Genomic DNA, 26,356 nt, shown 5'->3' on the forward strand with positions numbered 1-26,356 from the left:
AGAAGGATGAGGGGGGGGGGGTCTCATTATCTCACTCTAATCAGGGGACATCCAGCCAGGCAAAGAGGACTGATTAAAAAAAGACTCCTTGTCACAACACAAGAGCATCGTTTGGCTGGGGCTTATGGGCTTATTGTGAGTGAGGACCAATGTTAGTCAACCGCAATCAACGGCAAGAGGCCACTACACAGTTCATCAGAGACCCCGAGTAAACAAATAAAAACGCAGCATGGGCCTCTCTGCAGACTGTTCGATCCCTGAGAGGAGAATCCTGGGAAGGAGAACTCTCTGCAGGAAGCACGACAGGTGTTTTAAGAGGAGCTTGATCACCCATCTCCGTTCCTCGGTTTCTGTTCTTTGTTAAACTCCACGTAACCTCCATCAAGTCATCTGTCAAACGGCTCTCTCCCCCTCGTCCCCCTCCTCTCTGTCAGAATATAACTTGATTTGCTATGTCTGTATCCCTGTGATTGTCCTGCGCTCCGATAAGGATCCATGTTTTCAGGGAGAGTTTGGCTGCGCCACATCTAATGAAAGATCTTAATTTGATCCATTTGTGCCCAAAGGAGAGTAGATGCAATATTAAATTGTCACTCCTATCACATTCCTCCAATTTAGGCTGCAGGATACGTCTCGATCCATTTTATTTCACCGCAGATAAATGGTGAACTTTGCTGTCACTACTACCTGCTGCTTTCTCCCTCTCATCTTCAGCAGAGCGCGAGAGACTGTTCCTCTGGAAGGAAAACATCTTCCTCTTTGCTATGTATTATAAAACATTAGAAAAATTCTAATTTGCTTCCCAATTTCTCTCTTTGTGGAGCACATAAAATTGTGTCCGTCTTATTGAGTCCAAATTGAAGCCTTCCTGATAGTCTTGCTCTTTTAAGTATCAGCAAAATTCAGACAAGCCTCGTTGTCCTTGAATGTGACTTTTTTTTTATTGCCATGGTAAATTTAACTTTGAAATATTTAAGTTAACTTTCCCAAGGCAAGGCATAACAAAAATATATTTTTTAAAATTATATTATACAACTTTTCTTTTCTTTCTAAATAATAATTTTTATATAAGTATTGTTTTTAAATATTTATTTTAAAATAATTATTTTACACAAATGTTAAATTTTTGTTTTATTTTTATATAAAATGGAACATAAGTGTATCACTGGCCTATAGTCCACAAAAATCTGTTTTACAATCTAGTTTGTCTTGGCTTGTTCAATGATGTAGAAATAACACAAACAATATATTGACTTAAAAAACTAAAATCTTTGTCTATTTCATGTTTTTGTCAGCCTCAATAATGTGTCTTTCTCTAAATTTGAATAATTGGCATATAATTTAACCATTTAATTTTTTGTTATAATCACAATAAATTGTGTAAAATTGGCTGTACTATTATTTAATTGTTCATATTAACAATTTAATCCATGTCAACTTTTTCTGATAATTCCAATATACTGTGAGCACTATAACGCATTAGACTGCAAACATCTAGCGCAGGCTCACGTAGTCATCACCTCTGATTGCCTGCACTTGTCTCAGCACTGGTAGAAACCTGCAGCACAACTTGCATTCTGGTAGCTGACATTCCCTCTCGCTAGAGGAAGGCAAGAAGTGTTCTCTAGGTATGCCGAATCGCATCAAGCAATGCTGGTGGAAGATGACAGGGCCTGAAACAGCAGCATCAGCAGCCGACTAAGAGCAACAAACTCAGCTGCTCTGCATAAATTTTATATGTGCAGTATCTCTAAACACACTGCTTATACTCTATCACACCTAGTGCCGCTGCATTCTTATATCTCTGCTCTCCTGCGAGACGTGCTCTTTCATATCCATAGATTTTCACGGTTGAATTTTTAAGGTCTTGCGATAGCAAAAGTTTCTCCGATATGTCATCACTTCGCCAGACGTTTTCCCATCCCTTCGCAAGGTCCACATTTTTCAGTTTTTTTCCTTAGAATATACTCGCACCTCATTACTTTTTTTTTCTCATTACTTTTTTTTCTATGTTAGATGACCCCCCCCCCTTAATGCCTGACAAAGATTGTTTTCAAATTTGCACGGATAATGAGAGACTGCAGATGGAGGTGTGAGAGTTGAAGCTGCAAATCCCTGAGCAGCGAGTGCAAAGTTGGGGGCTCGTTCCTCTCACTGGAACACCGGTTCAGGGTGAGCCGAAGATATTTGTACCTGACACCTCTTAGTCTATACCCGTTGAGGTTAGCTTGGTACCTCTCCCTCATGACTTGCACATTATTTCCACGAATACCTTAAAAACAGCACTGTGTTCGGAAAGCTGCCTTGTCAACAGCAGCAAAGAGAAACAAGGACAAGCTAGAGACACTCAGGAAGGACAAGTCCCATAATAAAGGGTTGTCTGGCAGGCTATCTGCTTTTTCTATCTAAGCGGAGGCTAATCAAATTGCACGTTTGGTAGCCTGTTGTCTGTTTTTAATGATTATTTCTTTTGAGCCTTCAGGGTCACGAAACCAAAAGAATCAAAACAGAATGTGCAACAGACATGCTTCCTGTCATCGTCTTGGTCATTATTGCATCTGAATTCAAATGGGTTAGCCGAGCTAGCAGCACAACATGTTTGCGAGGCATATCTGCTCGTTGAATCCCGAGAGAGGTGTGTGAGAGAGGGAGCACGGAAGGAGCAAAGACCTGCTGTTGTCTCTTGTCACCATGGAGAGAAATGGACAGAATAATTGCGTTGTTCCAGGGCCTGAGGAATCCCATCAGCCAGGAGCTGGTGCTGTCAGAGGACATAAAGATGCCACTAAAAACTTAACTCTCCACTGACACGTTGGGCGGCTTGGGCCTGCACAAAACGACGGGAAAACACAGACAGATTAACCATGGTGAGGGTTTGGGAAACAGCCAGCTGAGATGAGGGCTGAGTGTGCCTGTTGCCAAGATTGTGTATGATGGATGTGAATGAAGTAGAAATAAATGCTCAGGGTTGCTTAATTCTTACGCCGTCTACTCCGCTCTGGGAAATACCGGGGGTTTGCTAGAATGCACAAATGAAGCTTATTTTCTCTCATTGTTAACAAGTGCACCTTTTTTGGCCATTTTTATAGAAAAAAGACAATAAGAGGGGACAGGAAATTAGTTCATCCTTGCTGGAAAAACAAGGTTATACTGGCATAAGGTAGTTTTGAAACATTTTAGCTGGTTTGTTGCTGATCTAAGGTAGTTTACCAGCTCTAACCAGCTTGACTAGCAGTGTTCCACAAAATTGAAGAATTGCTTATCTAACTATCTATCTGTCTGTCAGTCCGTCTGTCTTTCTGTCTCTTTCTCTCTCTGTCTGTTGATCCATCCATCCATATGCATATCCAGCCATCCATCCCTCTCTATATATATATATTCATCCTATATCTATATCCAAAACGTAGGTCAGATCTGAACCTTTGTCTTCAGCATGAGCGCCATAACATGTAGGGATCACCTGCTGCATCACAGCTCTGACAATAAGCACACAATTAATAGAAATCCACACGGGTCTAACATAAGCGGGAATTTGACAAGTTTCTTCTCTTTGTTAACTTCAAAAAGGGCTTAACATTGCCTGAGGAGCTCTCTTGTTAGCCGTTATCATTGCCCTATATGATAGGTGGGCTGTTTGATCGCAGTGCACTAGCTCTCAGCACAATTAACGTTGCTGCATGAAGAGAAGTCGGGTCTCGGCGCTCCATACATCTCTCCAGCAGGGAGAGTTAATTGTGTTTAGAAAAACGGGCCTGGTTGCATGACTGCGACCTCTACTACTGTCTGTTCTCACCGGTTTGAGATCCCGCCCGGCTCGGAGACTTACAACTTTCTGACACCTTTTGTTTGTAACTCAATTAGAGTGTCTTTTAAAGTCTATCCATGCAGCTCACTCTACATGCTTTTTCTGAGAACTGTCCTCTGAAACATTCCTATTCCAATTTTCTTAGATGGACTGGGGGATTGAGTGTTGGGTCTTCGCAACACAAGAAAAACACCATTCGCAGCTCAGGTGTTTGTGTTAGTGTGAAACCAAAAAGTGTCAAATCTGTAATGTTGCAAGAGATAGGACAGGTAGCCCAAGCAGCGTCGGGCATCTCAAGCTAAGTGTTACCTGGTCCCCAAGCAAACTCTCACACACTCAACAAATCACACAGTACCTCCTCTTCAATCTCCCCGTGGAACACAAAACCCACAACCGGTCATCTCCCAATTCCCTCTTTTCCAGTTCTGAGCTTCCTCTTTGTCTCCTGTGCGTTTGAAGTCCTCTGAAGTGCTTTCACATGGGCCTAATCTCTTGTCTTCTTCTCCTCTCCTTCAGATGGTCACAAGAACAAAGAAAATATTTGTAGGCGGATTATCAGCTAACACAGTAGTTGAAGATGTGAAGCAGTATTTTGAACAGTTTGGCAAGGTAAGATCTCATTTTTCTTTTTCCCTTTGGCTAATTTCACAGAGATGTTTGCATATGATGAGAAACGCTGTCCCTCAACGGACACTTTCAAGACTTTCAAGCAGGCCATTTGAGATGTGGCCATTTAGAGATGAAAGACCAGTGTTTGCCTGGTCTCTGTCGTCCACTGGATGTAGTAGCAAAGACCTTATGCTTAAAGCTGCTGTGTGTAATCTTTTCCATGTTAAAATGCTTTTCTTGGGACAGCTAGCAAGCCACAAATAGGTTGACTTCCCTGAAAAGAGTGCATGTATGATGCTATTCTAATGCATAAGCTTTTGATTCATTTTGATTTAATTCCCGTTTTAATTAAATTTGATTTGATTCATTTGGGTTTATTTTAGTTATAATGCCCATTTTCCTAACATATTCTTCAATATAGAAATAACAAATTTTTCTACTAATTCTGTAATTTATACAGGATATTGTTTCAGATACAGGATAGTGTTTCAGACTGATTCAGATTTTTGTAAATTAAAAGAACCGACTCATAAGAGTCATTTGTTTCGGGAATCAAGCTACATTGTTCATGTTGCATGGTTTTGAGTCACTAAAAATAACTGAATCAAAAGAGTCATTTGTTATTATCATGTATGAACTGAGTACAGGCATAGATTAAAAGATTGATTTTGGGCTTTTATGAATCAGTATCAGGTTCATTCAGGTATCTGAAAATCAATATTTTTACCTGGTCCTACCCGATATGTTTTATAAGCCTGATATCTACCATACACATGCTGAAGACTGATAGTCAACACGTATATTTGTACGGCCCAGGTGAACTTTTCTGTTTGCTGTATGATATGACTTTGAGTAAGTTCGCTGTCTCTCTCTATTTCAGGCTCTGTATAAATACCTAGCTCCATTTGTTTGTAATCAGCTGTGTCTGAGTGGACCTAACACACACTTGACTTGATTGAAGGGCTCAATTATGCAGATGTTTTACTTGCCCTGTGCTGTACGTCTTGCCCTGGGGGTGTTTTCACCAGCGCCAGCGCTGGCAGTAGACAACCGCTAAATCATTGTGATTAAAGGAATGGTGGAGGATTTGTAGCTTCTTAGGTCACAAGACTATATTAGTCTTACCACAGCCTGGTTTATTGAGCCGTACTTGTCTGCCGTCCTTACGTAAAGCTGTAGATCGTTATTTTGAATGGGCAGCGTGATCCAATAACTCTAAAGACCTCAGCGCTCAGTGTCTCGTTGTTTATAAGTTGCGAAGCAAACGCGGTCTAATGAAATGTCTGTCTCTACTCTATCACACCTAGTGCCGCTGCATTCTTATATCTCTGCTCTCCTGCGAGACGTGCTCTTTCATATCCATAGATTTTCACGGTTGAATTTTTAAGGTCTTGCGATAGCAAAAGTTTCTCCGATATGTCATCACTTCGCCAGACGTTTTCCCATCCCTTCGCAAGGTCCACATTTTTCAGTTTTTTTCCTTAGAATATACTCGCACCTCATTACTTTTTTTTTCTCATTACTTTTTTTTCTATGTTAGATGACCCCCCCCCCTTAATGCCTGACAAAGATTGTTTTCAAATTTGCACGGATAATGAGAGACTGCAGATGGAGGTGTGAGAGTTGAAGCTGCAAATCCCTGAGCAGCGAGTGCAAAGTTGGGGGCTCGTTCCTCTCATTGGAACACCGGTTCAGGGTGAGCCGAAGATATTTGTACCTGACACCTCTTAGTCTATACCCGTTGAGGTTAGCTTGGTACCTCTCCCTCATGACTTGCACATTATTTCCACGAATACCTTAAAAACAGCACTGTGTTCGGAAAGCTGCCTTGTCAACAGCAGCAAAGAGAAACAAGGACAAGCTAGAGACGCTCATGAAGGACAAGTCCCATAATAAAGGGTTGTCTGGCAGGCTATCTGCTTTTTCTATCTAAGCGGAGGCTAATCAAATTGCACGTTTGGTAGCCTGTTGTCTGTTTTTAATGATTATTTCTTTTGAGCCTTCAGGGTCACGAAACCAAAAGAATCAAAACAGAATGTGCAACAGACATGCTTCCTGTCATCGTCTTGGTCATTATTGCATCTGAATTCAAATGGGTTAGCCGAGCTAGCAGCACAACATGTTTGCGAGGCATATCTGCTCGTTGAATCCCGAGAGAGGTGTGTGAGAGAGGGAGCACGGAAGGAGCAAAGACCTGCTGTTGTCTCTTGTCACCATGGAGAGAAATGGACAGAATAATTGCGTTGTTCCAGGGCCTGAGGAATCCCATCAGCCAGGAGCTGGTGCTGTCAGAGGACATAAAGATGCCACTAAAAACTTAACTCTCCACTGACACGTTGGGCGGCTTGGGCCTGCACAAAACGACGGGAAAAGACAGACAGATTAACCATGGTGAGGGTTTGGGAAACAGCCAGCTGAGATGAGGGCTGAGTGTGCCTGTTGCCAAGATTGTGTATGATGGATGTGAATGAAGTAGAAATAAATGCTCAGGGTTGCTTAATTCTTACGCCGTCTACTCCGCTCTGGGAAATACCGGGGGTTTGCTAGAATGCACAAATGAAGCTTATTTTCTCTCATTGTTAACAAGTGCACCTTTTTTGGCCATTTTTATAGAAAAAAGACAATAAGAGGGGACAGGAAATTAGTTCATCCTTGCTGGAAAAACAAGGTTATACTGGCATAAGGTAGTTTTGAAACATTTTAGCTGGTTTGTTGCTGATCTAAGGTAGTTTACCAGCTCTAACCAGCTTGACTAGCAGTGTTCCACAAAATTGAAGAATTGCTTATCTAACTATCTATCTGTCTGTCAGTCCGTCTGTCTTTCTGTCTCTTTCTCTCTCTGTCTGTTGATCCATCCATCCATATGCATATCCAGCCATCCATCCCTCTCTATATATATATATTCATCCTATATCTATATCCAAAACGTAGGTCAGATCTGAACCTTTGTCTTCAGCATGAGCGCCATAACATGTAGGGATCACCTGCTGCATCACAGCTCTGACAATAAGCACACAATTAATAGAAATCCACACGGGTCTAACATAAGCGGGAATTTGACAAGTTTCTTCTCTTTGTTAACTTCAAAAAGGGCTTAACATTGCCTGAGGAGCTCTCTTGTTAGCCGTTATCATTGCCCTATATGATAGGTGGGCTGTTTGATCGCAGTGCACTAGCTCTCAGCACAATTAACGTTGCTGCATGAAGAGAAGTCGGGTCTCGGCGCTCCATACATCTCTCCAGCAGGGAGAGTTAATTGTGTTTAGAAAAACGGGCCTGGTTGCATGACTGCGACCTCTACTACTGTCTGTTCTCACCGGTTTGAGATCCCGCCCGGCTCGGAGACTTACAACTTTCTGACACCTTTTGTTTGTAACTCAATTAGAGTGTCTTTTAAAGTCTATCCATGCAGCTCACTCTACATGCTTTTTCTGAGAACTGTCCTCTGAAACATTCCTATTCCAATTTTCTTAGATGGACTGGGGGATTGAGTGTTGGGTCTTCGCAACACAAGAAAAACACCATTCGCAGCTCAGGTGTTTGTGTTAGTGTGAAACCAAAAAGTGTCAAATCTGTAATGTTGCAAGAGATAGGACAGGTAGCCCAAGCAGCGTCGGGCATCTCAAGCTAAGTGTTACCTGGTCCCCAAGCAAACTCTCACACACTCAACAAATCACACAGTACCTCCTCTTCAATCTCCCCGTGGAACACAAAACCCACAACCGGTCATCTCCCAATTCCCTCTTTTCCAGTTCTGAGCTTCCTCTTTGTCTCCTGTGCGTTTGAAGTCCTCTGAAGTGCTTTCACATGGGCCTAATCTCTTGTCTTCTTCTCCTCTCCTTCAGATGGTCACAAGAACAAAGAAAATATTTGTAGGCGGATTATCAGCTAACACAGTAGTTGAAGATGTGAAGCAGTATTTTGAACAGTTTGGCAAGGTAAGATCTCATTTTTCTTTTTCCCTTTGGCTAATTTCACAGAGATGTTTGCATATGATGAGAAACGCTGTCCCTCAACGGACACTTTCAAGACTTTCAAGCAGGCCATTTGAGATGTGGCCATTTAGAGATGAAAGACCAGTGTTTGCCTGGTCTCTGTCGTCCACTGGATGTAGTAGCAAAGACCTTATGCTTAAAGCTGCTGTGTGTAATCTTTTCCATGTTAAAATGCTTTTCTTGGGACAGCTAGCAAGCCACAAATAGGTTGACTTCCCTGAAAAGAGTGCATGTATGATGCTATTCTAATGCATAAGCTTTTGATTCATTTTGATTTAATTCCCGTTTTAATTAAATTTGATTTGATTCATTTGGGTTTATTTTAGTTATAATGCCCATTTTCCTAACATATTCTTCAATATAGAAATAACAAATTTTTCTACTAATTCTGTAATTTATACAGGATAGTGTTTCAGATACAGGATAGTGTTTCAGACTGATTCAGATTTTTGTAAATTAAAAGAACCGACTCATAAGAGTCATTTGTTTCGGGAATCAAGCTACATTGTTCATGTTGCATGGTTTTGAGTCACTAAAAATAACTGAATCAAAAGAGTCATTTGTTATTATCATGTATGAACTGAGTACAGGCATAGATTAAAAGATTGATTTTGGGCTTTTATGAATCAGTATCAGGTTCATTCAGGTATCTGAAAATCAATATTTTTACCTGGTCCTACCCGATATGTTTTATAAGCCTGATATCTACCATACACATGCTGAAGACTGATAGTCAACACGTATATTTGTACGGCCCAGGTGAACTTTTCTGTTTGCTGTATGATATGACTTTGAGTAAGTTCGCTGTCTCTCTCTATTTCAGGCTCTGTATAAATACCTAGCTCCATTTGTTTGTAATCAGCTGTGTCTGAGTGGACCTAACACACACTTGACTTGATTGAAGGGCTCAATTATGCAGATGTTTTACTTGCCCTGTGCTGTACGTCTTGCCCTGGGGGTGTTTTCACCAGCGCCAGTGCTGGCAGTAGACAACCACTAAATCATTGTGATTAAAGGAACGGCAGAGGATTTGTAGCTTCTTAGGTCACAAGACTATATTAGTCTTACCACAGCCTGGTTTATTGAGGCGTACTTGTCTGCCGTCCTTACGCAAAGCTGAAGATCGTTATTTTGAATGGCCAGTGTGATCCAATAACGCTAAAGACCTCAGTGCTCAGTGTCTCGTTGTTTATAAGTTGCGAAGCAAACGCGGTCTAATGAAATGTCTGTCTCTTAAGACAAGAAAATTACAAATTGACCGTCCGTTGAATGCACACTTGTGAGTAAAGGCAAAACGAGCCTTCAGAGTGAGTTGTGAGTGAGTTGGATGCTCATTTGCTGCAAACTCTTGATGACTCTGCAAGTCCGCCCACCTGGAGGTTTTGCCACCGTGTGGTGTCAGTTGAGCTGATACCCGGAGGTTTGTGTGTGTGTGCGTGTGGGGGCATGTGTGTAGGCCAATTAACAGTGTCTCCTGGCGAGCGATACACACATCTATCTAGGAATATAATGTATGGGCAGAGTGACCGATATGATATTATTAAATAATACTATTTTTTCTACATGGCCCACATGGCATTCTTTACATCAGCAGGAAGCAGGAAAGAAATTTTGTTTCAGAAGCAGAGAAAATTTTCACATTTTGATTTAAAGTAGTTAGCATTGCGTACACAGATAAATTCTTAACAGTAAGACCAAGGAAATTTATTTAGGAAGTAAATAAGGTCAATTTTGGTTTCATGTTGTGTTTAAAAGTGAGAAATCCAACTGAAAATCATCTGGTTGATTTTGAAAATCAATGTTCATTCTTCACAAAGCATAATTTTCTCCACAGAGCGTCCTGCTCTCTATTTTTGACATAGAACAAATATTCTTTTTCTCTGTGGTTTTGACTCATGACTCACTGACCAGCCCACGTTGAACGCTGGACAAACTAAACCGTAATCACCAGTTTGGTGACAGACTGTGTATTGTCATTTTTCTGTAATGAAATGTCACAGTTTTCTCTTTCTCTCAGCTTCAGTATTCAGTGAGGACAGTGGGCTGCCTGTAATGACTGCATCCCGAGCACTCACTGTTAGTTAATTTAGCATACCTGGTGAACCGCTAACATTTAATAACGGCATTCGATTTACCTCAGGCTCGGGTAATAAAAACAGTGCACTGCTCTATTTGCAAGCCTCGCTGCATCACTGAGCCCTTAAAGTCTGATTTGATAAGCTTGTTTAACGAGAGGTGTTTGTGGATTCGGTGTGAAGAGTTTATTTCAGACGCATTTTCCTCATGTACATGGTGAGACTGTGGAAACATGACAGAGGTTCAGGAGTGAGAGTAATGGCGTCCGTCCAAAGTTGTCTTAAAAAACACATCATCTTCGTCTCAAGGTTAGTTCTTTTACACTCGGGGTGTTTTTCCTCGCTGTTGGCCTTTAGCACCATCATTTCAGGTTTTATGCCTGACGCTGTGTGAAGCTGCTTTAAGACAATCTCCATTGTTAAAAGCACTATATAAATGAATTGAATTGGATTGAAAGGTTAAAGTGATTGTGCATAAGCAAATAATAAAGATTAGCAAAAGCCTCTATGGACTGTATGAAAACAGGCATAAGATTTAACACCACACCATTGCTTATGTTATATGTAACAGTTGTTTTCAGTGAATTTCCACTTCCTTGATTTAGTTTGGAGTGTGCAGCTTCAGCTTTGTGAGCATTTCATGGTTTATTTTCTTTTAATGTCTTAGCAGGAACTTCATTGTCTGGGCAGAGATGTGTTATTTCTTATCAAAAGGCCCTTTGGACTGCTTTCCTCCGTAAGACTGGCCAGGGAAGTGTCCTCTATTCACTGTGAGGGTTAGCAGTAAATCCCTGCGGACTTCTATGGAGCCTGTAGTCCTTAAATGTTCTCCACACATCAGTGGCCTCGTACAAGTGGGAAGTCACTAACAAAAGGTAGAAATTCTTAAGGGCGGCTGAAATACTCAATCACAGGCTCCCCGCTCTCCAGTGCCCTCTGGAGTGAAGGGAGAAAACAAATGAGGAGCTAGTGAGGGATGAAAAGGGAAGGTGAGGAAAAGAAGCAGCTTTTGAACTGGTTGGGATTAGTTTTAAGATGATGCGCTCGCATCCTCCCTTTTCCCTCCCTCCTCTCATCCTTGCCCATCCGAGCCCACACCTGTATTTGTTTCACCACCAAGTCTTTAACAAGGTCTCAAAATGGCTTTCACAGCGCTTGTGTTAACCAGTGAAACCAAATCTTCTTGTGAAGATTGAAAACACAATTGATTTTGGGTAGGGCTGAGGTCGCCGGCCCAGACCTCGCTCTCTTTCTGCCTCTGTATGCTCTCACGCGCCTTGAGATTGATCTCTATCCTTCTTTCATTCCATTTTCTTTTCTCCATTGTTTTTCTTTGGCTGGACACACATCCAAAATGTTTTTTTGATCTTTTGAAAAAAAATCTAAATGTCACCTCACATTTTAAAACTCCTCTCCAAGGAAGTCAATAATGTTACAGTTTTATTTCATCAGAAAGCATGATTAGATAATTGTGTATTATTTTTATAATAGTATAATGTGTGTGTATAAAAATGATGTATTATGTATATGAATTAGTCACATGTAGCAGCGAACAATAACTTTTAACTAACATTTAAATCTGGTATTTAGAATAGTGAAGTTTAGATTAACTTTCATGAATTAATAAATTTATGATTGATTCCTTAATTTATTGTTAAGTTGCACTCCTTGTTCTTCATATTAACTTTTAGAGACATTATTTTCCAGCAGAATGATGTAATTACAACATCTGCCAGTAGGGGTGAACAGCCAGTTGCTAACGAGCCAAAATTTGACCCCCTAGTCTCCTCGTCCTCTTTCTCAACCTCCCCAACGTTTAAGGTGTTGTAATTGTGCATGAATACCGTGGTATGCTTTTGTACATTAAAAAAAAAAACAAAAAAAACTTAAATTCTTCTTTCGTGGCAGAATGCACTAGGGAACTGTTTTCTAACAGTTGGTGTGTAAATGATCTTTAAAACATTTTGCTGAAGGAAAAATAAAATGCAGGGTACCCAGAAGATTTCCCCTCAGTTGTCAGGGCGGCTCAGAAGCTTTCAACCCAGCGACTCGCTCACGGTTACAGGCTCTAAAGCACAGGCACCAAGATCTAGCTTAGCGGGACTGTTTGAAAGAAAAATGAGACCAATGATTTAACACTCTCCCTGACCTTTGTTTGCTCTAAGTATTGGCTGTGTTTCCAGGAGTCAAGGGGGGATGATTTTAAAACGCCCACAGGAGAATTGGAAGTTAAACTGCTTCTTGGCAATGATTTCCATTTTGATTCCACTCTTTTCCTTCTCCTCTCCTTAAGTCTGTAGTTCGGCAGTACATCTTGTTGTTCAGGACCTACCCAGAGTACATCATTTATAACCTTGCGGTGATGGATTGGCCTTAGTTTAGCTACCTTGTATGCACCAAAAGACCCCTGTGCTTTTACCTTATACCCATCAGTATGCTAGTTTTCATCTTTGATGGCATTATTTACCTGGGCGTCTTGAAATCATGTCGTCCAATTGAAAAAGCTTGACCACATTTGGCAAACTTAATCACTCTAATCACTCTCTCTTAATTGCTTTTTCCTCGTCAAAGTCCCTGTGCTCTAAGATGATTTAGAGGGTATGAAAGCTGGAATCAAGGTCTTGTAGATGTCGTCATAGCTGTGGCGACGCCATGTTGCGTCATACAGGCTGACATTATCTGTGACCCTTAAAACTAAAGTGTGTTTTATGGATTTAGATTATGTGTAGCAGATGGTTTTCTAAATTTTAAGTGCATATTTGAGCTATGTTGAAGCTCGTTGGGGATAACAAGTTTAAGCTATATTTAATTAGTGTTTGGGTTTTGATTAAGATGTGTTTAAGCTTAAGGTTTGCAAATAGCGTTACACTGCTAACGTATTGTCCTTTATTCTTATTATAGTCTATAATAAGATTGTTTTAGTATTGAATAAATGTCCAGTCATTTTACTTTTATGCGTATAAACCAGATGTCTTCCAACAGGGTCTCTTTGTAAGCACGGATTGCCTTGATTGCCTTTGAACTGAGTCACTGGGTCATGTGTGGATAGATACACCTTTGGGTCTGGTCACATCTGTTTAAAGGGCTAGCCTTTTTTAAGGAGACTGAGAAGGATTTTCGGACCCCTCTAACATGAGCAAACCTCAAGAGAGATAGCGAGCCTCAAACCGCAGGCTATTTTAGTTTGAAGGGAAAGATGGAAGGCGAATGAAGAAACATTTCAGGAAAAATGCTTCTCTTGGATTTTGGTCAAAAGATCTGCTTTGGCTTCAGCTCAACCTTCTGCATTGAGTGGCACTATCAGATCAACTGTGGCCGGTCCCACTGTGCCTGAAGCAGTGCTGGACGATTGCGATCTTTTCCAACACTCCCTAGGCATAGAGTGCACCAATTAAATCAGCTCGGTTCTCTATTAGGATTTAACCAGGAAAAAAAGGGTCCCATTTCTATAGAGACCGTGACATTTCCAATCCCCCTACTGGCACCACCCATTCACCTGTGGAGATAGCCTTGGAGTGGTAATAACTTTTGACTCGGGGGGCCTTCTGTGATCTTCAAGCTTCCAAGATGTGGCCTCAAATAAGCCTCCACCTGCCAGGCCGGTTCTTAGAGAGAGAGGCACCGCTGTGTACCGTTGCGCCGTGAGCTCACAGGAAGTCTGCACCAGGCTGATATTCCACAAAGCTGTCCAGGAGCACGGAAGCAAAAGCAGGTTATGAGTGACAGCTTCCTTTCACTCTCAAACGTGACGGTTGGAAAACAGGATTATCTCAGCGTAATTCAGACCGTGGTCCGTTGTGAACTTTGAGAGGTGCTTTTTGGTGATTCTTTTTTTACCAAGATGTGACCTCAAATAAGCCTCCACCTGCCAGGCTGACTCTTAGAGAGAGAGAGGCACCGCTGTGTCCCGTTGCGCTGTGAGCTCACAGGAAGTCTGCACCGGGCTGATATTCCACAAAGCTGTCCAGGAGCATGGAAGCAAAAGCAGGTTATGAGTGACAGCTTCCTTTCACTCTCAAACGTGACGGTTGGAAAACAGGATTATCTCAGCGTAATTCAGACCGTGGTCCGTTGTGAATTTTGAGAGTCGCTTTTGGTGATTATTTTTATAATTTCTCCTTTGGCGGAGAAGATTGATACACTCGTATGTCTCTCATCAGCTCAGAGACGGATGCGAAGAAACGAGAACATTTAAATGCTCAGCGTGAAAACAGTAAGTGTGAGCTCGAGAGAAAGACGCGGCGATGAGAGAGAAATTATAACTAGAGTTGTCTCTCCTCAGTGTCCCTCCAAAATCTGATTGGGCTGACAGCATGGGTGCTTATTTACCGCAGGGCCGCCTGAACGCTAACACGCTGTTACACGTTGTGCACAAGTAAAGTAGGAAAAACCACATTAAACAATGTCCCATTGGGATAACTACCTCTCCCACTCAAAATGCTTTGGAAGCTTTAAATGGCCTTGTTTCTGTCCCCCACTCTTCTTCCACCTTATGCTCACTAGAAGGTATGGCTTGTTTTTTTTTCTCCCCGCAGCTTGATGCAAAGCTTTAATGAAGTCTCAAAGGTATTGGACATCATATACAATTACCGGGCTTACACAGCGAAGAATGGCTGAATAACGTACGCTAGCACTGCGTAGGGGCTCCAGTGGACCGGTGCCAACATGGTGTGAGGGAGAGGTTGAAAAAGAGACATATAAGACGGAAGAAACGGCCTCATCCACACATAATTAGAAAGAATACGCTTAGAGACTCAGCCTCTCTTAAAGGGCATGTCCTCTCAGATGAGTGTCAACAACTGTGGGGTTCTACTGTGTTACTTCTGTAGATGCAGAGATAGAGGTGGGGGAGGCGAGAAGGATAAATGGATGAAGCAGATTGGATTGATAAATATATTCGCCGCATGCTGGCACACATCGCATGCGTGTGTGTGTGTGTGTGCTTCAGCAAACTCTTCATGACTGTTTGCGCAGTTTGAGGCGAGCACGCAAGGAAGCGGTGAAGGACTCTCCAGGCTGCAACGCTAATTAACTCAAATGCCAATGCATTACCTGCCTGCTTTCTTTGTTTTAGTTTTTTTAACAAACTTTCACACCATCCCACTCCACAGGCCCGGGTTAGGCACAATAATGCGTCATTGAAGAGCACAGTAAGGTTGAATATGCACCGTGGGGGTTCTGGGTTTATTGCCACTGGAGATGGATCCCGTGGAGTGGTGTTGCGAGAGGCCAAGGTTAAGTAGTCCCTCATGAAGATGCAACTGATACGGCAAGAACAGGAATGGAGAAATTAAGAGCTCTTGTGCGTCTAAGTAATGAATATGTTTTCTATATTTAGTTAAACAAGCAAATTCACCTTACGTAGTGATTTGTAGTAAATCTTTATGCCTCTGAATCATAAATAAAGCTTGTTGTCAGATTCTGATTGGATAGACATACCACATGCTAGAGCGAGTTTGGGCATATCCGTCCGTACTCTGATGACAAACACATTTGCAATGACAGATATATACCAGACTTCAGGAAATGATACTTCCTTAGGCAAGCCACTCCAGCACGGAGCCCGAGCACCCACTGCCCTCCTCCCCTATACGCTGGCTTCCTTCCCAGGCAGTGATCCATTTTAGATTTGACTTATGAAAATAAAAACACTCGCAATCCATTAAAATGAATTATATTTTGCTGACTGATTTATCGTCCCCTGAAGGTTTCCAACAAGAATAACTTGGCATTAAATGTCACCTTGAAATGGATTAGAGAGATGGATATTTTAATTGTTTTCACTGTCTGCGAATAAGTTTTGCTGTGTATTGCAGGCCCTCCCAACAGTCTTTATCAACGCCGTGGGGGGAAGCGGTGATTTGAAATGTCGCAGGCATTCTTTTGAAAAGACAGCTTGTCAGTTTCATCTCGACGTCGATGAGGAGTCGACCGGCCTGCTGGTGCTGTTGCCTCGGGAGTGAATGATTTGGATGGTTAAAAAGAAGACTAGTACAAGCGCTCTAATTTCTCTCCACAGCAGGTGGTTGACTTCCATCCTTCCAAACAGCTGGTGGGAGCGTGGGCCGGGGGCTGGCGAGGAAGGGGTCTGGGCCCGGTGCCCTCGTCACCCGCCTTAATGACAACACACTGCTTCCCCAGCGTGCAAACAGCAGCCACAAGCGCAGATGTTCAATATGCGTTTCTGACGAATTGCTGTCAAGACCGCTCAGAGACCCCAGAGCGTTTTCAAATTGTCCTGCATGTCTGGCCTTCCAGCACTACCTCGGAATGGCCACATATTTCAAATAGCATCAAAACATGCTTTACAGGGTGTCTGGGGGACGAATTACTAAATTAATGTCGAAGCTATGGTGTTAGTGGTTAAGTTTGATTCTGGCTTGTGACTTTTTTTGTTGTTGATCCATCTCATTTCAACTACCATTTTTTTTTGGTTTCTTTCTGTTGTTGATAGTGTAAAAACGGCCAAAAATAAAATTAATTGTAAAGCAGTAACCACAACTAACACATGAAAAAAAAAAAAGCAAACCGCATGGTGCGTGTCTGTTTGAAGTGCCAACGTTAAGGGCACCCAAACGAAGACTAAATCACTCACAGCGTGAAGCGTCAGGAGAAGAAAGGCCAACTGACTTCAGTTTAGGGAAGACTTAATTAAAATTATCACATGCTGCAGAGAATCAAGCAGAGATGCATGCCGTGTTCTGCTACGATAAATAGAAAGCGCGACTGCAAGAAGAAAGCGGGTGAAAAAGTGACTTTCACCCCACCTTCTCCGTTTGATCTGTCGCAGTGGTCCAAACAGGCTGACCGCATCACCCTGGGTGTCAAAGGGAGCTCTTTTAAGTCTTTCACAATCTCCTGCACCTTGGTGGCTTGGAGTCTTGTGCTCGGGGCGGAGGTGCCATCTCTGCTAATTATTTTGTGTCAGGAGTGAGTAGGATTTTAGTCATTGATGTGATGGAGGCTACTTTCTGTCCCAGTCCTCCGGTACTGATGGGCACTTCCCTCATGGTGCCATGCTGCCCATAGTTGGCACAGACTGCCAATCCCTTTGTTCATGAAGAAGCAGGCGGATGGCAATCACCACAGAATGAGTGTGAATGAAGGGGATTTTACTGGCTTTGTGGACCAAAACCCCCCTTTCTACACGACATGAGCAAATTACAATACTCCAAACACATTGGTGATGATGATGTTTTCTCTTGTTTCTTTGTCATTAATGTTCCTTGTTCCATTCCCATCAATGGCTGCATTCACACAAAATGCAGTTTTCAGTCCTGTTTTAGAGTGGTAAATACTGTTACTTTGACTCATAGTTCAGTTCTAAACGAGAGTGACAATCACGCTGTATAATCAAACTTTCTTACATTTGTAGGACTCACAGAGATTAAGATTTGAGCTGTGTGCCATCTAAATGTTTTAGATCCATTTGCTGTCATCCTATCATAGCTGTTGCTATCAGTTTGGATTTGAGTAAATTGTAGTAAGACTTTCTGGTGTCATTTAAGTTGCCATCTTTGATATGTATTTGTTTACTTGTGTATAGCTCTTGTCACAATACACATAGTCTCCAAGCAGCTTTTCAGATTGGATTGGTATGTTGTGATATGTTTCATTTGTTCAAGGGTGATTTGAGAGTCACAGCAGTCTCTAAATATGGTTATATTGGTGAAATTTGGTGTATTTTTAGTATTTTATTTTATAAATTGGTAAAATTGTATGATTTTTATTGATATATGATATAAATTTGTATGAAAACAACTCTTGGTTTAATGGGATCAAACTATTTTATAATTTTATATTGTCCATCCCTATATTTGCACTGTGTGAACATAGCCGATGTCTCATGTCAAAGCTTGTGTTTGATTTTATATATATATATATATATATATATAGCCTAAATTTGACACACATCAACTAATGCACATTTTACAGCTACAACAGAACTTTCTGACTTTAATTTTCTCCCTTTTACTGGAGGACTGACCTTGCTCCCTTGAAATTTGCTCAGCCAAACCCTCTCTACCCCTGAAACAGATAACAGGCTTGCTCTCTGCCGCTATCCTGCTTCCCCATGACCTTTCATTTTGTATCTTCCTCCATCCCTCTCTTTCTCACCCACTTGCTCCATCCATCTCATTTCAGTTTCATGCTCCTAAACTTTGTTTAGAAAGAAGAGAACAATGTGACTCTTTCTTTTAAAAGCCTGCAATTTACTTTGATTGACTCTTTAAAACCGTTTGGATGTTTTATAGCATTCCAGGGTCCTATGGAAACAGTTTAGTTTGAAATCTTCGTCTTAGTCACCTTGATAGCACATGACATGTTCATAATAGAATGGTGATACTGTGAGTGTAACAATGCATGCATGCATTATTTCAGGTTTCTCTGCTAACTCGTCTGTTTTAATGCTTTGTTTTTTATTTATTTTAAAATTTTTGCGAATCACTGCATTATTATTTGCTGCATTTGCATGATACATTTGAAGTTACAGTCATTTGACTGTATTTATACCCTGAACTTTTGTTTTTTTAGAAAATTTTGAAAAATTTAAAACAAAATATTGGGCGACTGAACAATAAAACTGTGGCTTCTATCCTGTTAGGGAGTGAATAATTGCATGTTTCTGGAATGCACCAAGGCTGAATGTGACCTTTCAGAAGCACAAAATACATATATATGCGCTGTTGCAAATAGATTTCATTCTGCACATCTTTTATATTCTAATTTAGTGGGAATTTATGCATGCCATGGGAGAGATTTCAGAGACGGCGTTCAAGCCTCTAAGATTTGGCGTTTGGAACATTAAACACAATGCACCGTGTAAAAGCATAGCTTGTTTGGAGTGAAGGATTTGAGAGAGAGAGAGAGAGAGAGAGAAAGGCATGAGAGAGTGAGAATAAGTCAGGGAGGGAGGGAGTGACTCGAGTGATCTGAGTTTTCCCCTGCAGCTGCCGTTTGTGTGTGCACGAGCAGGATTTTTGGCAGTTGTGCCTTTGTGCCTCTGAGTTCAGGAGTCGAGCTTCAATCCTCCGTTTTCTCAATCCCCCCACCCCACCCTATCACACCTGATTCACTTTGACAAAAGGCCCTAATGGCTCAATATTTTACTGTAGCTTTTGAGAGCAGGCAGAGACAGAGAGAGAGAGACTCTTGGAGCCCATCTGTTGCATCTGCTCCCCATTCTACACATGACATTCACTCAGGAGTCTTTTAATTCAGGATTGCAACTTGGAAAGAGCTCTTCGAGCCTGTGACAAATTGCTGTGAAGCGCGATGATCGGATCGGACTTGTTCGCTCGTGCGCTTGGGTTATCTGTGTTTGAGCTGATACACATCTGGTTGGCAAGGTTGCCTTCGATGAGGCAGGCCATAGCTTGCTAATTGAAGCATCATAAACATGCAAGTTAAAAATAAATGAACACATGTGCGATTCTAGAAAGGATCCATACTTGGCTGGCAAATTTAGCATTGATCAGGGTGACCATAGCTGTACCAATTATATCATAAACATCGGAGTTACTTAAAAAAATGTATTACTAATTTATTATTAATTTATTACTTTATTTATTTTTTTATATTACAAACATCACCAGCCTCTTCAGTGTTTCCCCTGCCATCATATTAGGGGGGCGGTTTTGTGTAGTACTCGTACTGAAACGCTCGTGACGCTTCCGGTGATATTAACGTCTGCCGTCTCACTAATGAGGACATAAATACATGAACAACATCTCCAGAACTGCTCTGAGAGTCACTTCATGAGCATTTGACCGTTTCATTTGAGTAAAACTATCATCATGTCATACACACACAGAAATGTAAAGGTATTCACGGCAACCCGTCAAAATAGAAGTTCGGTTTAACTTGAGAGCATTGGCAGAAATATATTACTATTGTTGAGTAGAATGTACGTAACAGACTGCTACTACTACTACTACTAAAATTATTAAAACCTTATTTTTAAGGAATAAGCATTCAATATTTCTTCAATGTTTTAATTGTAATATTAAATGACCTTTATTTTCCAAAAAATAAAATTTGTTTAATTTTCATTACTTAAAAGATAGATTAAATGAATGTTTTATGCCTTAAAACAAAATGTAAATACACAGCACAGAATTTCTGAGCAAAAAATCATAACACACACAGACACACACTTGTTTAGTAAGGTTTTACCTCAGTTGCTGACATGGCATTAAAAACTATAATGCTACTACTGCTACTTCTACTACCAGCCTGCCAACAATCCTAAACATCTTTTATATAAAGCAAAAAAAAATCAACAATTTTATTAGCGTCTACTAGGGCTGTCAAAGAAAATTTGAATTTCGAATATTCGTCGAATTTAAAATAAAAAAAACACATTCGAATGCAAAAACGTTGCATTCGAATTTTAGGTCTACGTTAAGGAGGCAGCCTTATCAGTAGCACGAGATGCGATGACGATGTAAGTGTCATTGCATTATAATGTTTTTGTTAACCTATCCAGTTGAAGCCACTAGATGCGGCGCTGCTGCGTTGTTAATTACAAATATTGCGGGAAAAGAGAACATCAATGCGGAGAAGATCTTGTTTACGTCAAAACTGAAACCAAGCCGTTCACACAGAACGCATATTTTGCGCATTTTCTAGAGGGACATCTATCACCATTGCACTCTCGTCTCCCACAAAAGAGCCCCATGTTTAGAAAGCCATGTAAAATTAATGCAAGTTCAACTTTAAAAAAACATATCTCGAGACTTTATGGCGGGTTTTTCCCCCCATCCCACTGCAACTCGTGTTTTTAAATGAAAAATATACTCTGTGTGATTGGCTTTCGACCATTTGAATTAAACTATGAATACATGCATGATGCTGTTTGGTTTATAGTTGTTTAAGCAACTTAATTATAATTGGTTTATAAACATTATTTTAAACATTATGCACTTTTTTCACAGATAGTCATGTTATGATTTGAATAAACGTGCATTAGTAATATTTTGCTTGATGCGCCCTCTTGTGGCCTCAGGAGAGAAGCCAAAAGCTTTTCTTCACCCTAACTGAAATTATGCATTTTAAATATGAATATAATTCGAATTTTTATAATATTTAAGTACAAAATTCGAATTTAGTTTTTCAGCCAAGCGTCTACCACCAGTCAATTAACAAACCTAAATATCTGTTGTGCAAACAATAAATTAAAAGATTCTTATTCTATCAACAACTTTACCAGCCTCTACCAACAGTCAGTTAACAACTACATCAAACTCAATTTCCAGAGGCTTGTTCCTGAGCCACTGAATGACCTTCAGTTTGCACACTTTCCTACCTCTGCTGTAGAAGAGGGCCATTTTCCCCCGTAGAGGCCAAACTGGGGAAACTGTGTGCATTCTCCCAGCACTTAATAACCATTCACACTATCAGAATGCTTCATTACACACCTTGACCTCTGTGGCATTTTCTCTTCACTCTGGATTTTACGGCAGCTCTGCAAAAAGTGTCTGAAGAGAGAGAGAGAGAGAGGGAAGGAAATAGCGAGAGAGAGTCTGATTGTCAGGTGCAGTGTTTTGTAATTACTGTAGCTGCAGCTGTAGAGTTGAACAGTTCTGCTGGCTGGCTTTATTAGATTCTGTCAAACATCTCTCTCCCTCACACAGACACACACACACACCACAAACACACACACAGATCACCCCCTTCCTTTGCGGTCTGTTTCCATCTGAATGCTTTATACCGAGAAAACCAGTTAGAGGAGAAGTGGTCCACACTAATCCTCATCTCACACTGTGATGATAACATGAGTTAGGGTCGCCTTTAAAAACATCACGCACGTAACCGAGCATTGACTTCACTAAATGACTTCAGCTCTGAAGCCGTTTTATGTAACCTATAAACACAGATTTTTAGTGGTGATTGCTAACGCAAGCAGCACTATTGCTATTGCTCATACATAGTGTTATGGATTGAACAAATTCTTAGTGCTGGTGGTAAACTACACCATTTGTGATCATGCAGTTTATTTTGAAGAGATTCTATTGCTTTTCTAAGTGACTAGACCTACTTTTTTTGTTTTAACTATCTGACATATCTAAGACTAGAATATCATAGTATATTATATTATATTATATTATATTTATTATCTTTGAATTAATAGTATTAATGTCTTAATTGATTAATTAATCCGGTTATGTTTGTTTAGCAACTACCTAGAACACCTTAGCAACCACCCAGAACACACTGGCACCATAAAAGGGTTTTGTACGGTTAAGCATTACTCACATTTCCTTTAGAACATGTCTAAAACCTAGTTTTATTACCATTTCAGTGAGTCATGCTTGATTACTCTCTGTTATTCATCCATCTGTATCCGTCGAAATGTTCTGAGGTAAGTGTATCTCTGGAGCTGATGACTGAAGTAGTTGATATAATTAGTAGCAATATTGTAAGAGAGAGGAAGAGAGAGCAGTGAGTATCAGTCATCTGAAGATGCCCTGACCTCCGCTAAGCTTTCTGAGTCAGCAAGAATGACTTGACCTACACACACTTACAGCCTCACAATATTTCCCCTTCATTCTCTCTCTCTCTCTCTCGTCTCCTCCTCATTTCTTACATGCTCTCCAAGGTTCTGCCAGCTGGCATGCAGGCAGCAGTCTTTATTTTATGTCATTTACAAAAACGTCATTGGCATTTTACGCATCATATACCCAGATGTGTCCTTCCAGGGTGGCAGATTCTGCCTGGATTTATCTGACTAGATTTAAAAGTGAGTCTTTGATGTTAAAGTCAATGTGACATCTAAATTAACCTGACTTACACTAGCGTTCATTTTTCTCCCTGCAGAGATGCTTAAATTGATCAAAGTAAAGTGAAATAAAGACATTTATAATGTAACAAACGATTTCTATTTCTGTCTTATTCTTGTGCACCAAATCAGCATATTATAATGTTTTCTGAAGGATCACGTGACACTGAAGACTGGAGTAATGCCTGCATAAAAACTTCATAATTACAATAATAAATTACATTTTAAAATATATTAAAAAGAAAACAGTTATTTTAAATTGTAATAGTATTTCACAATATTGCTTACTAGTATTTACTGTATTTTTGATCATATAAATGCAGCATTGGGGAGCATAAAAGACTCCTTACAAAAGCATTAAAAAAAATCTTACCAACCTCAGGTTTTTAAATAGTAATGTACTTTCTGATATGCATTGCTTGTCATTTTAGGAGTTTTATGTTTTTAAGAATTCTGCCACCTTAGTTTGAAAAATATACTTAGCATATCCTTAACCCTTGTTTTTTTTCAACCACTTCCCTTTAAAGCACTTGATATAGAGCCCTTTTTATTATCTAGTCAGTTCCCAATGGATAAATTAAAGTAAAATGGTTAGTAAATGCTGTTTAATGTTGACTTTAAAAGATTTGTTAACTATTATTCACATTAAGAGCATTGCTTCATTTTTATTAATTTTTTAATTTTTTTTACAGATTGATACAGCCGTTAGAGCAGCAGACTTTTTTTGTCTGTATGTTTATTCTTGTATTATGTAGAACAGACAACTCTTCAAAAGTGGTACTTTAGGAACAGACAAACCTGTCAGTTTATACAAGGTCACCACCTCAAAGCACAGCAGGAAACCGAGCTTCTTCCTGTGATTGTAACGGCGCAGAACTGTCATGATTCAGGAGTGATCGTGACTGTGGCGTCAACTGTGGAATCAGAGCTCCACCACTCTTTCACACCTCATCACACTGACAAAATTACTCATTTACTGTATTTTTGATCATATAAATGCAGCATTGGGGAGCATAAAAGACTCCTTACAAAAGCATAAAAAAAAATCTTACCAACCTCAGGTTTTTAAATAGTAATGTACTTTCTGATATGCATTGCTGGTCATTTTAGGAGTTTTATGTTTTTAAGAATTCTGCCACCTTAGTTTGAAAAATATACTTAGCATATCCTTAACCCTTGTTTTTTTTCAACCACTTCCCTTTAAAGCACTTGATATAGAGCCCTTTTTATTATCTAGTCAGTTCCCAATGGATAAATTAAAGTAAAATGGTTAGTAAATGCTGTTTAATGTTGACTTTAAAAGATTTGTTAACTATTATTCACATTAAGAGCATTGCTTCATTTTTATTAATTTTTTAATTTTTTTTACAGATTGATACAGCCGTTAGAGCAGCAGACTTTTTTTGTCTGTATGTTTATTCTTGTATTATGTAGAACAGACAACTCTTCAAAAGTGGTACTTTAGGAACAGACAAACCTGTCAGTTTATACAAGGTCACCACCTCAAAGCACAGCAGGAAACCGAGCTTCTTCCTGTGATTGTAACGGCGCAGAACTGTCATGATTCAGGAGTGATCGTGACTGTGGCGTCAACTGTGGAATCAGAGCTCCACCACTCTTTCACACCTCATCACACTCAGGATGTGAGAACTAATCACCTCACAGGTACAGACTATGATTTAAGGCAAATCAAAAAACAAAAAAATGTAATAAAAAATCCCACCCTGCTGGAAGGTTGAACGTCAGGTGAAGTGTTATTTTGTCAAACGGGTGAATAGACCATTAACCCCTTAACTGTCACCCCCCCATTTTTTAAAAGAGGCATGAAAGTGCACTATCCAAACTTAAATTGTTGTAATTTATGAACACTTTGGAATACAGACCTAAGGTTGGTCTCTTTTTAAAGAAGAAAATCAGCAGATTATTGCAAAAGTGGATTTTTTTCAAAAAATTAAAGTATCAAAAAGTTATAGAAGTTTAAATTTACTGTAAAGAAAATGCACTATACTCATTTTATTTTATATATAATAAATATTTTACATGGCAGGTTTTACTCTAAAATTGGTATAAAATTAACGCCTTATGTCTAAATAAGTTATGTTCCAAATTTGAAGTTGATATGAAAAAAATTTAGGTTCCTGTGAGATTTTATTTAGGGCGTTATACCACAAACAGCCACCGGGTGCCATCCAATTTTTCTGTCACAAATTTATGATTTATTAATGATATGTTTTTTGTCAAGATTATAAAAAGGTTTAATTCTAAAAGACCGTAATGCATTTTGTAATATGACACTTGACACCGCCCACTAAGGGGGAGGAGACCGCCAAAAGATTTTAAAGTACCATTTCTATGGTAATGCAATGTCCGATTTCAAAATGGTTTTCACAGGATGAATTTTGGGCTTCTAAGCTTTCAAATAATATATAATTTATGATGATTACTAAAAGATTTGATAGAGAAAAAGGCTGACTCTTCCTCAACAAGACGCTGTTTTCCGGTGGACTCAAAAGCCGGTCCACTCCAGAATGAAAGCTGGGTCGACATGAGAACTCGGTTGAGTAATAATAATACGTTTGAATTCCTTTATATGTTTATTCAGGAATATCCGCTGTATTTGATTGCCCATGATTGGCGTAATATCGCGTGTAGTATACCTTTTCATATGTTCTGGTCTTATTTAATGCTGCTATATGCTGATAACCAAGCATGTAATTATACACCTTCAGGCTTGTATTATTTTTACAATGAAACAGACAAGCAAAACGAAACGGATCAGAGAAAAAAATCTTTATTATTAACCAACTATCCCATACTATAATTAAAACAACCTGTTGCTCGGTAAAATATATATGTATTGTATGTAAAATACATGGAATTACACATAACGTTACTATTTTTGACATTAATTTATGAATATTTATTTGTTCATTAATTATAAATGTTAGAAAGGCTGCACTAAGCCTTGTTCATTTAAGTGTTACCTCTGTTGTTTACATGTTAATTGTTTAAGTTTTATATATATATATATATATATATATTTTTTTTTTTTTAGTAGACATTTTGTTTTCTGTTTTTGTCTTTTTTTTTT

The 26,356-nt window shown here is 39.8% G+C and overlaps 2 protein-coding genes across 8 annotated transcripts in view; both read left to right on the forward strand.

The window, feature by feature from the left end:
• Positions 1–4,693, forward strand: part of LOC107756416 (RNA-binding protein Musashi homolog 2-like) — a 91,686-nt gene extending 86,993 nt beyond the window's left edge. The window contains exon 6 of the mRNA XM_016573515.1: positions 4,322–4,693. Within this exon, the coding sequence (XP_016429001.1) occupies positions 4,322–4,678 (357 nt within the window). The 3' untranslated portion in view covers positions 4,679–4,693. The remainder of the gene's footprint in view (positions 1–4,321) is intronic.
• A 3,545-nt stretch (positions 4,694–8,238) lies between these two features.
• The window catches only part of LOC107756385 (RNA-binding protein Musashi homolog 2-like), a 191,755-nt gene continuing 173,637 nt past the window's right edge, over positions 8,239–26,356 (forward strand). For all 7 annotated transcript variants that reach the window (XM_016573478.1, XM_016573460.1, XM_016573486.1 and 4 more), the window contains exon 1: positions 8,239–8,352. In XM_016573478.1, the coding sequence (XP_016428964.1) occupies positions 8,260–8,352 (93 nt within the window). In that variant the 5' untranslated portion in view covers positions 8,239–8,259. The remainder of the gene's footprint in view (positions 8,353–26,356) is intronic.

Source organism: Sinocyclocheilus rhinocerous, unplaced genomic scaffold (assembly GCF_001515625.1).
Source record: "Sinocyclocheilus rhinocerous isolate Xijiao unplaced genomic scaffold, SAMN03320098_v1.1 scaffold1152, whole genome shotgun sequence".
NCBI lineage: Eukaryota > Metazoa > Chordata > Actinopteri > Cypriniformes > Cyprinidae > Sinocyclocheilus > Sinocyclocheilus rhinocerous.